Source organism: Leuresthes tenuis, unplaced genomic scaffold, assembly GCF_036924035.1.
Source record: "Leuresthes tenuis unplaced genomic scaffold, fLeuTen1.0.hap1 SCAF_13, whole genome shotgun sequence".
Lineage (NCBI taxonomy): Eukaryota > Metazoa > Chordata > Actinopteri > Atheriniformes > Atherinopsidae > Leuresthes > Leuresthes tenuis.
Window position 1 is genome coordinate 3,431,919 of NW_027325367.1, and position 11,487 is coordinate 3,443,405.

General features: G+C 38.4%; 2 protein-coding genes across 2 annotated transcripts; one reads left to right on the top strand and one right to left on the bottom strand.

Annotated features, from left to right (window-relative positions):
* Positions 1-1,303: 1,303 nt before the first annotated feature.
* Positions 1,304-6,336, bottom strand: LOC140266757 (cytochrome P450 2K1-like). Its single transcript, XM_072361857.1, has 9 exons — positions 6,038-6,336; positions 5,583-5,745; positions 5,313-5,462; positions 5,065-5,225; positions 4,755-4,934; positions 4,075-4,216; positions 3,728-3,912; positions 1,748-1,889; positions 1,304-1,667 (listed from the first exon to the last, which is right to left on the bottom strand). The coding sequence occupies exons 1-9, from the start codon at positions 6,230-6,232 to the stop codon at positions 1,480-1,482; spliced, it is 1,506 nt and encodes a 501-aa protein (XP_072217958.1). The 5' UTR covers positions 6,233-6,336; the 3' UTR covers positions 1,304-1,479.
* A 1,939-nt stretch (positions 6,337-8,275) lies between these two features.
* On the top strand, positions 8,276-11,165 carry LOC140267130 (uncharacterized). The gene is made up of 8 exons (XM_072362314.1): positions 8,276-8,386; positions 8,546-8,878; positions 8,977-9,249; positions 9,346-9,399; positions 10,006-10,095; positions 10,191-10,222; positions 10,523-10,585; positions 10,723-11,165. The coding sequence occupies exons 1-8, from the start codon at positions 8,338-8,340 to the stop codon at positions 10,810-10,812; spliced, it is 984 nt and encodes a 327-aa protein (XP_072218415.1). The 5' UTR covers positions 8,276-8,337; the 3' UTR covers positions 10,813-11,165.
* Positions 11,166-11,487: the final 322 nt, after the last annotated feature.

Consider the following 11,487-nt stretch of genomic DNA (forward strand, 5'->3'; position numbering starts at 1 on the left):
TCGAATGATGACAAACAGCCAAAGGTCCAAGGTATAAGTGGTTGTGGGTGAACTAAAAACCTGTGTGTGAAACAAACTGTGTGAGTCTGTTGGGAATGCTGCCAGTGGAGATTAAGATAACCCAGGTTAAAGGATAATCAATAAAAAACTGTTGATTACTGTCTTAAACTTGGTACTTTGGTCTGACATTTGGGTCAGAGAGAACAACCTGACATTATTCAAGAGTGTCCTTGTATCAACAAGCACAGTTAAAGTCCTCAAAAAGTATCTGGGCTGAAGGCTGATGAAGGTATGAGAATATGAGACCTACATTTTTTATTACTTTAATATTGCAGAAACGTTTCCCTTCCTTTGTTTCTGTTAACTTTTTATTTCACTTGCAGTTTCACTTACTGTTAGATTAGTTTTAGGGTTCATAACTGAGAAATGAATTTGAAGAAAATATGCAGAATTGTACAGTTCTACCACACAGATAATTAAAACAAAGAGAAAGAAAAGGAAAGAAAATAATCTCATTATCAGGCTAGGAAGCACTGGAAGAGAAACAGATTTAATTAAAAAAAAAATAGAAAGGATAAACATTTTAAGTGCATTGACTGTGTGCAATGCTTTTTGTGTATGCATGAGGTACAATGAATAAAATCCTTCTTCAGCACATCAATGTTGCCTTTGCAGTTTAAACAGTTGCCGTCTGCTCTTGGCCTACTTCAGCCTACAATAACGATCGTGGTTAATGTTTCACTAGAAGATTGTAAGTCACAAATTCATTTTTAATATAGTTGAATATGTCGAACACAGTCATAATTCATGATGTAATTTAAAACTAATTTTCAGTAAAGGTTTCGGAATCTTGTAAAAGGTAATTTAAGCCTAAATACATAAAGTCATACATTATGGCAACACCACTCCCCTAACAAGCAGTTTTCCGCAGAGAGACAGCACCGAGCCTTGCGAAAATAGTGCAGGAAGGGCTAAAAAGCATGGCAGAGAGCCAATGTGTTCCCATGACCTCTCAACCCTGCAGATACCAATTTGAGCTTTATGGGCATTCTTGTTGTGGTTGCAGTAACGAAAAGGGACAGAAACAGAGATACACTGGTGCAACATTTTAAAGTTTATTAAAAATATATTGATCCATTTTTATCTATCTATCTATCTATCTATCTATCTATCTATCTATCTATCTATCTATCTATCTATCTATCTATCTATCTATCTATCTATCTATCTATCTATCTATCTATCTATCTATCTATCTATCTATCTATCCATCTATCTATCTATCTATCTTGACCGATAGATCTATTTATTGATATTCAAATGGATAGATATGTTTAATGATTATTTTATTTACATAACCAATATTAACACTTAATAATTCAGTCAAAGTAGCTAATAAAGATTTAGCTATTCAAAATGAGTTTAATCATGGGAGTAAAGTATTCAACAGAGCTTCATTTATTACACTTTTGCCTTTTCTCACATACGGGGAACAGCGCACAGCTTTTGAGGTGTAGGGCCCACAGTAATGCCTCCACATGGAGTCAGATCTAACTCATCCTCTGAAACCCCAGGTGGAGGAGTGAAACGGAAATGCTGCAGGAGGGTGGTGAAGAAGATGAAAAGCTCCATCTTGGCCAGACTCTCTCCAAGACAAGCCCTGCTACCTGCAAGAGAAGACAACAGGAACTCTTTAGACATCCTGTTTGTAAATGTTGCCTCAACAGCGATGTCTGAGCTCACAAACCTGCTGAAAACGGCATGAAGGCATCTCGTTTGATAAAATTTCCATCTTTGTCCAGGAAGTGAGCTGGATAAAAGGTGTGAGGTTTCTCCCACTCAGTGGGGTCATACAGGACAGATGTCAAGCAAGGATACACTGTGGTTCCCTGCAAACAACAGAATGGAAACTCAATGTTTTTTTTATGTTGAATGGTCATATTAGTTTATCACTTTCATTACAAATCTTTACAAAAGATGGCTGCTAAGTTCTTATCACATAATACAGGTTCATACAGAAGCTCCTGACTTAATTCTCATAATAAATTCTTATTCTTATGATCCAGTAGCCACATACAGAAGTCATGACCGTGGTGTAAGGACTTTTAAGGCCCAATCATTCCATTCAATTAGTGAAAGATCCATTCGGTTTCCCATATATTCCCCTTTCCATCCATCAGAGGTCCTCAGTCTTTCAGTCATCGACCTATGACACTTACAACTCCCCTGTAATCATAACCGTTTCACTCTTAAACGCATTGCCAGGTGCGTTGTCCTTGTCCTCAGACAGTTTCACGATAACTTGACAATTTTTGTTTGTCTGACCATGATATCCGCTTTGATCCACTTCAAAACTGCTCCTGCCCTCCTCACTCTTCTCCTCAGCTCTAATTCCACCATCCATGTTTTAAAAAATATTTTCTGGGTGTGAGTTGCATGTTTTAGTGTTATTTGTGTCAAATGTAAAAAAAAAAAAAAGAAAAGATGGACGGAAAGGGAGACGGGACAGACAACTGGCAGCATCAAGGGAATACTTTCCCCCAAGGGCTTTACCACAAACATACTCTCTGAAAACAAAGACACAAGTCCAAAAGGAAAGGAAGCAGGCTGGTTGTTGGGGCAAGCCCGATGGTGATTTAGCTTTAGGGTTGCAGATGAGAGGCTCGCTGATTGGGTAGCAGAGTGGTGGCTAAGAGGCTGACAGGCAAAGGCCTGTGGTTTGTTTGCAGGAAGCTAGTTAACCTCAGAACACAACATAAGTAGGATTTTCATCTACTAGTAAAGCAAGTATCTGAATCAATCTGCTGAAAACTCACAAAAAAGAAATGCAAATCAGACATGTTTCAAAAACGGGTTTAAAAATCGAGCAAGAGTGCCTGAGGGTGATGGTAGAGGTTAGGCTGCCTGCGGTTCTGATTCAGTAGAGGAAGTAGCTATCCTAATTGGATGCAAACCTTGATGAGGAAAGTACAGAATCTGTTCTTCTTCAGGAATTACTTTCATCTCTGGAACTATTTAGGATATAACATGATTGGTTGAGTTGGTCTCTTTTCTGCTGGTTTCTTTAAAAAGAAAAGGCTGGGCTTGTCCAACTGTCTTGGTTTTTGTGTTTTCCTAAACTGTAATTCCAGATAATCCAACACTAGGGCTGGGCACATTAATGTTAACATTATTTTTTATTTTCATTAACTAATGAATTCATTATCGCCAACAATTATTTGCCTCCCATTAACGCAGTTTTTATTATTTATCATTTTGATCGTAAACGTCTGTTGCTCACTGGCTTTTATTTTGAAAAAGTCCATCGTGAACGAGCCCAGTATGTTGCTTACTGCTGCGGCGCTCACAGGAAACAGTCAGAAAAGAAAAGAGTGGTGGATGAATCGGGCTAAACAAAGCCGGAGAAGTATACGGAATGTTTATATGACCATTTTCATTTCAAAGTTCTTCCAGACGGCGCAGTCGACAGAGCTCAAGTTATCTGTAAGCACCGCAACGTTGAATTGTCTTATCACCGGAGTACTTCTATCATATAACTGTACAGTTCCAATAAAAGTGCGTTGCATGCTACTTTTGAATTCATTATTGGATTTTGCGTATAACAATGCGATTAATCTTGATTAATCGCAGGCAGTCATGCGATTAACGCGATTAAAGAATTCAATATTTGCCCAGCTCTATCCAAAACATTTGGTGTCACAAGAAACAGTGTTTTCCTCAGTCTCACCTTCTTAATGAAGTAGCCATGAAAGGTGATGTCTTTGTTGGTTTTGTGAGGAAGTGAATTTGGGACAATGCTACCCAGCCTCTGTGTCTCATGGATGACAGCATTGGTGAAGGGCAGGTTTGTCCTGTCAGCCACCTGCACCTGCCGATCTCCTATGACACTTCTGATCTCCTCCTGGACCTGGTCTTCATGATGAAACAGTACAGGATTACAGGAAAGTCACTCATTATGTCATCATGATTTAAATACATAACTTAATTTTCTTTCATAACCACATTCAGGGTCATAGCCTTTTGTTTGTTTGTTATCTTCTGACCCGGAAGGCTTGGATGAGTCGGGCTTCTTACCCTGTATCTTTGGATACTTGGCCATAAACAAGAATCCCCATCTAATTGTGGTTGATGTTGTCTCAGTTCCAGCATTAAACAGATTTGAGACAGTCACTAAAAGGTTTTGTTCATTGAAGTGACTGTTGGTAATCCCAGATTCCTGCACAGAGACATGGAACAATGTAATTATCTGATGGAGGCTTTCAGTCCTCAAACAGCACTTACTGAAGGTGAATTTAAGTTTCTTTTCTTATCAATAATCATCGAATTACAATAACAAATAACATCCTCCTTTGCAGAGGAGGATGGCGGCAAAGAAAAAAGAAAAAGATACTATCCTGTGTTTTATGGATATGGATATAATGACAACTTTGGATGCAAACATGGCAATGGCAAGACTTAATGAGGATGTGAGTAATTCATTTCACTGTTCACCGTAACATGTAACGATAGAACGTGAAAGGATTATCCTACGTGCACCTCATGAACACTGGAATATTGTTAAACTGTGGGTCTGAAGTTGTTTCTCAAATGCAGAACACTTCTTAAATCTAGCTAAAAAATAAATAATTAACAGCTGTGAGGTTTTCAGCCTTTTCATTGTTTCTTTTTCACCAACTGACTTAAAGAGTAAACATGTCCAGATACACACTAAGATGAACTGTAATGTAATTTCTATAGATCATTTAAATTCTAACCTCCTGCTGTTGCTTGCGAACCAGAAAAGCATCAATAAAGCCTCTGCACATCTGTGGGTTCAGGGTCTCTTTCACATTGTTCAAGAGGGCTACGTTATTTTTCCTGCTGACAGAGATCAGGTCAAAGAACTTCTTTCTCCCTCTTGTAAACTTGGACACCCATGGAATCAGATTGGAAAGCTTAAAAAAATGTTTAGCGGTTTAAGTTAGATAATAAATCCAGTAAAGGTTCAGTTAACACGGTACATGTTATGTGGAATTTCTTTAATGTTGCAGTGTGTATAAGCTTCACTGAAGTGTGCCATCATACCAGGACGGAGGGGGAGCCAGAGAGTTGAATGATTGTATTTAATTGAGACACCAAAGCTGTAAACACTGGATCATCATATTCAAATCTGTTGCCATAGACCATCGAGCAGATAATATTAGAGACTGCGCGGTTCACAACTAGGTTTGCATCAAAAGCTTCTCCTGTGACAAGAGAAACACACAAAATGTTAAGTGTAGAAAATGTTTGAGAATATAGAATCTGTTTGATTCAATTCCAATTCATTTTACCTTTGAATGCTTTAAAAATATCAATTAGCTGCTGACATTCCTCAACGATTTTGTTCTCGCACGCCTTCTTTCCCATCCCAAAGTCTCTCAGGTTTGTCAAAGCAAAGCGACGCATTTCTCTCCATGAGTCGCCATTGGCCCATAAAACCCCTGAGATGTAATATGATGGGTTAGCAAAGCAGCATTTTACCAAATGATTATGACAGATTGATGTAAAAAACTGCTGAATTTGCTGTGTTATTTGGAGAAATCATATTTTTCTTCTCATACCTTGTCCTTTGTTTACTTCATGTAACAGTTTAAGTGAATCTCTGCCTCCAAACACGTCATCGTGGTTAACAAGTGCCTCCTTCACTGTCTTGTATCCGGCCAGGACCACTACTTTTTTGGGTCCGAAGTGGACTTTGAAAACTGATCCATATTTTCTGGAATACTGAGGAGAGAAGACATCATTATTCCATATTTTCTTGATGAACACACATCAGAGAACTTAGACGAGGTGAAGAACTGTCTGAGGAGAAGATCAATAAGAAGATTGATCCATGTTTACTTACAGCTCTCCCAGCTCACATCATGGATTTATTTTAAGAATATAATTAAGCTTTTGGACACTGTAAGCTCTGATGAACCTGACACATGTTCACACAATTATTTTAAGATAAAATCCATGATGTGAGCTGGCATAAAATGATCTCTTAAAGAAACATCTTCAGTACATATCTCACCTCCAGATATGTCTTGTACGGTCTCTTCAGGTCAATCTGCAATAAATTCCCAATCAAGGGAAGCGGCGTGGGTCCTGGTGGCTCCTTTTGGGAAGTGAAGTTGGAGAACATGAAATAGATGAGCAGAAGGACTGCCAGAGCCCCCAGCAGAGAAGCCAAACTGAAGGATTGGAGCAAAACGTCTAAAATCGCCATGACTTCAAATGTCCGCTGCTTCTTTCTTCTAAGTGTCAGAGCAAGCAAGCGTTTTGAGCACAATATGTGTTCATTATCCTTCAGTGAAATATATAGAGCTCAGCCCCAAGCCTTGGTTAAAGAGAGGGAAAGTTCATGTGTAAAAGATAGTAAATCATTGCTTTAACAGCTGACACTGATCTGTGTCAGAGTTGATGTGCTGCTTCATTTGAATGAGAAGGAATAGTTTATGTTTATGCATTTAGCAGACACTTTTATCCAAAGCAACTTACAGGTAGGCAGATAGGGTAAGGGGGTCTTGCCTAAGGACCCCTACTAGAGATGGTACCTTTCATGCAGGGGATTTGAACTCAGGACCCCCACATGAAAGGTGGCAATCGTGTTCACGCTCAACAATTCATTAAATCTGCACAATTTTAGCGCCAGGATGACGGTTTATGATGCTAATAAAAAAACAGATGGATAACAAATTAAGATATAGAACAAAATCCGATATCTGAAGAAGACCTTTTGGATTTTTATCTGTTTGAAGTCCTAAATTGATGATTGTGTTGCCTTTTAGAAGAGCCTGTGCTCTGACAGTCCTGTGGAAGTATGTTTACTGGGAATGAATTATATTTTTCAAACAACATTTAATTTATTTCTCATCAAAGAAGGACAAGACTGTTATGTCACGGCTCAAGTGACCTAATGCTGTTACAGTTCAGTGAGGCAAGGGCCAAGCTACTATAAAAGCCCACAACGTCAGTAAACAGCTGGTTAAATATTCACACCAGCAGCAACACGTTTAATCACCTGTCATAAAACATCTGAGGAAAAAACATGAGCAGACTTTTTATTAACTGGGATACAGGTTAATGTGAGCCTCAAATAGGAAAGTGCGGTATATCTAACTCATGTTCATGTTGAGGGTCACTCAAAGTTTTTCTTTGGACATTGGCAGCTTTTTCCAACAGGTCCTCAAACAGTTTGCATTGTTGGTCAAACCCTTCATATGACTCATGTCCCACAAGGAACCATGCCCACAGGCAGCAGAAGGAAAATTAGCCTCATATGAACATTTAACATCAAAGCAGATGTCACTCTTCAGTCTTTTGTTGCAGAAGCCACAAAGTCCTGATAAGGAGGGAGGATGGAGCTATTTTGTGCCATGAACTGTGTGTGACAAGAGATCAAGACCAACATATGGCATAAGGCAGCCAACATCCAAAGAAGAGCTTTGGGATGTCCTTCAAGAAGCCTGGAGAACTATTCCTGAAGACTCCTTAAAGAAATGACAGAAAGCTTGTCTCAGAGGGTTCAGGCTGAGTTGGAGGAACTTTCACAGGAAGCAGATGAGTGTTAGAAAGATGATTTCTATGGCAGTTTGACCCGCAGTTCATGTAACTATCTGAGGCAAAAGCTACGTGATGTAAAAAATCCACAATATTTTCTTTTTTAAATGTGTAAAACACGGCACGGTGTATTTTGTTTGTGTGTGTGTAATTTATATTTTAGAGATTATTCTGCAAAAAAAAACTTCCAAGCGCACTTTCATCCATATTTGTTTAATCACACCCAGATTTTCCCTACAACTTTCAAGTTTTTTGCAGCAGTTCAGTCACAGCTATTTATTTATTTATCTGTGATTTTCATCTCTAACCAGAAGGGGGCGCAATTGGTTAACTCCCAACACAGCATCGATATTAAGGCCAAAGATTCCCAAGGCCGTTCATTAGCAAACTTCATATAAATACAATTATTTTGATGTCTCTCATCAGTTTGACCTAAATGTTCTGGTTTCAAAGTATCCACAGTCAAACAGAAAGGAAGTGATACAGTTTTTATTTGGATAGAGGGAGAAATTAAAACCCAAAAATAAACCCAAAAATTGTGTGTGTGTGTGTGTGTGTGTGTGTGTGTCTCGTCATTCCCTGCTTTTAACAAATGGAACTACTTCACATCAACAGTGAATATACAGCAGGAGTAAAATAAGCTTATGTATTGTTGCTGTGAAATGAAAAAAAAAGAGGAAATCTTCGTCATACCAAAGGAAGTTACACTGCTGTCACTCAAACAGTTGCAACAGCTTCAGGCACAACTGAGAGAAAAACAAGAGAAACACAATGACTGAATTCAGACGGATGTTTCTGATTCTGATGCTTCAGTTTGCAGGTAGAGGTGTATTTTTCATTGCTCTACTCTTATGTTTTTATGGTGGTTTTTACTGCTTTCTTAAAGCTTAAGATATATTGTATCTTTTGATATCCTCACACTTCCTGTTATGTGAACACAGCTTCTTCTCTTTTGCTTCCTTGTCTTTTTGCCACGCAGACGTAACAGAACAACATCTCACTTCATTTACTGTCAGAGAAGGAGATGAAGCCACTCTGTCCTGTGCAAACAGGACCGATCAGGTTAAATGTAATCGCATCAGCTGGGCCTTCAATCATACATGGAGAGCAGCAACAGATCTGGTTAAGCATGGGCAGATTGTTAAAAATCAGATTTCCAGAGCTGAATCAGACAGAGTTGGTGTTTCAGTGAACTGTTCTCTGATGATTCAGAGAGTCACAGCTGACTATTTTGGGCGGTATTTCTGCAGGCTGTTGAGTTACTCAGGACAAGAACTAGTTCAAAACACACTGGATCTGTCAGTTGTTAAGAGTGAGTTTGTATACTCAAAATTTTTCAGACATAAATGGACAGATTACAATATATATAAACTCAGTGATTAACTCTTGTCTTTCTTTTCTTCCTCCAAGTTACTGAACATAAGGACTCTAATCAGGTGATGTTAAAATGTGCTGTTTTGACATACCAGAAGTGCAGCCATAATGTGAAATGGCTTTTTCAAGGCCGGGATATCGATGATCATAACACAGATCTGAAGTTGAAACAGTTACGTTGTTCTGTCAGCATTACCTTTCAGAGGTCTCATTTTATTTACCAATCAAAGAGTTATGAGCCACTGAAGTGTGAAGTGACTGATAGCAACAGCAAAGCGCAGCAGTTTAACGTCATATCTCATGCCTCAGGTGAGAACACTAGTTTGAATCACTTGATGTCTCTTCATATGAATGACATGAATGGTAAATTGCATGTGTTAAAGTAAAGTATTTTATTTAATGTAGGAAAAAGAAAAGGAACATTGGGAAGTGATGATGCAGCATCACAACCACCGTCTGGTACGTCTCTTAAAAATGTTTGTATGCTCATCTGTCTCTTTCTCTCAGGAAAAATTTGGAACTTATAAGTGGACGTATATCATACAATATTGTGCAAAAGTTTTGAGCCGAGGTGCAATGATTTATTGAAAGAAGTAAACACATGACGTCTATAATGTAAAACATCTGAGCCTTTTCTGTCATTTCTTTAAGGAGTCTTCAGGAATAGTTCTCCAGGCTTCTTGAAGGACATCCCAAAGCTCTTCTTTGGATGTGGGCTGCCTTTTGTTCCGTTCTCTGTCAGATGATCCCACACTGCTTCAATAATGTTGAGGTCCGGGCTCTGGGGAGGATTCATCCCTCCATAAGACCTGTTGCCACTGATTTTCAGTCCACTTCTTGTGTCATTTGGCATAGCTCAGCCTTTTCTCCCTGTTTCCCTTCCTTAAGAATGGCTTGTCTCCATGGAGACACACCTTCAAGGTTAATCTTTTGAGTTAGATAATAGTTTTATGCTTAAATAAATAATGAGTCGGCGTTTGATGGCTTAGAATGAAAAGCTACAAGAAGTGGACTGAAAATGAGTGAAAATTGTATCATTTGTAACATCTTCTCGTCCTTTTTTAGGTTTGTGGTGGTTGTACATCATTGTGGCTGCGGGTTTGGCAGCTCTTTTAACAGCTGTTGTGCTGCTCATCAGATGGAGGAAAAATAAGGGTGAGGACATTCAGCTGAAACTTTAAAACATGTTGACAGAGCAGAAATTTCTCAGTGGAAACTAAAGCAAACTTTCACTCTCTTTCGCCTTTTAGGAAAGAAAACACAGTCACAAGATGGAAAACTGGTGAGTTTGGGAAAGATTTACCTCATATAACTTAGTCAAGCAAATTTGATAGTTTGCACCAATTATTATGATTGTAATTCATCTTCAGGGGTTCACGCTGCCATAAATTAAATCTTCTTTCAAATAGTTGCCTTCTAAGGAAATGTAACTTAATGTTGTTTATTTTTGAGGGACTGAGTTTCAACCCTGCAGTAACTCATTCTGGTCCGGAAACCAATAGACAAGTAATCAAAATGTTAGCTGTACGAGACACACTGTACACTATTCCTCTCCATCTATTTAATCTATTTTACTGTGTAGACCGATCCTGAAGATGGCGTTTCATACTCCACGATCATCCACACCAAGAAGACCAGTGATGAAGTATGTTCTCTTTAACTACAGATTCAGTGGTGAACACTAAGTCATTTATAAAGAGTACTTTGAGCTGTCATGCATTGTCATTCTCTTCCGTGTTGCAATAATTTTGTGTTCTATTGTGTAATCTATTTGCTGCATAGGTTCGCTATTCTGATCATGCAGTGACCTACAGCACAGTCAGAACTGGAGCGTGCACGGATCCCAGCAGCCTCTATGCTACCATTAATTAACCACACAAAAGGGAGACCATGACAAGAATGACAAATTTACTTAAATTAATAATTCTTGAGTTTAAGAAGAAAACAGAATGTAAGCAGAAAACATCAATTTAACTTTGCTTTAGTCGTTTAACTTTGTGCACAACTGCATGTACTATGTACTGAAATGATTTGTTTTTTATGCGCATTGAACAAAGGACCTGTGCATTGATGTACAGACATCTTTGCCCAGAAGGGGGAGTTATAAGTTAGGCTATGACCGTAGCTTTATGTGCTGATTGCCACAAAATGACTCATTTAACATATTGAATCTAGTGGCATACAGATAATTTTACTATTGCATGCAATGTTAAGTGGTGACTCAATTAAAGACGTTTTAACTTTGTGCTTTATGAATCAAACTGTGTAGTCATTATTTTTGCAGCCATATTGGAAGCGTTTACATTCTATTAACATTTTGTTACGTGTGGGTAAGCAGAGAGTTCCTTTTGAATATTTGTTCTTATGTCACTAATGGTCACTAAACCTCTCAAACATCTTTGTAATATGCAAAATCAACAGTTGTATCATACAGGGAAAAATGATCCCATTTGTTGCAAATATATCACTTGTTGTCCAGCTCGATCATCAAAATCAACCAATCGGGAAACACCATCGTTCCGAATTTGGTAAAGAATACTTTAAGCC

Bases quoted from the DNA above. Each gene is read 5' to 3' on its own strand.
- LOC140266757 (XM_072361857.1), bottom strand. From the start codon at position 6,232: ATGGCGATTTTAGACGTTTTGCTCCAATCCTTCAGTTTGGCTTCTCTG. The intron at 5,463-5,582 runs GTATGAGAAGAA...ATTACATCTCAG, and splicing joins TGAAGTAAACAAAGGACAAG to GGGTTTTATGGGCCAATGGC. The intron at 3,913-4,074 runs GTAAGAAGCCCG...TTCATCATGAAG, and splicing joins CAAGTATCCAAAGATACAGG to ACCAGGTCCAGGAGGAGATC.
- LOC140267130 (XM_072362314.1), top strand. From the start codon at position 8,338: ATGACTGAATTCAGACGGATGTTTCTGATTCTGATGCTTCAGTTTGCA. The intron at 10,096-10,190 runs GTGAGGACATTC...TTCGCCTTTTAG, and splicing joins CAGATGGAGGAAAAATAAGG to GAAAGAAAACACAGTCACAA. The intron at 10,223-10,522 runs GTGAGTTTGGGA...TTTACTGTGTAG, and splicing joins AGTCACAAGATGGAAAACTG to ACCGATCCTGAAGATGGCGT.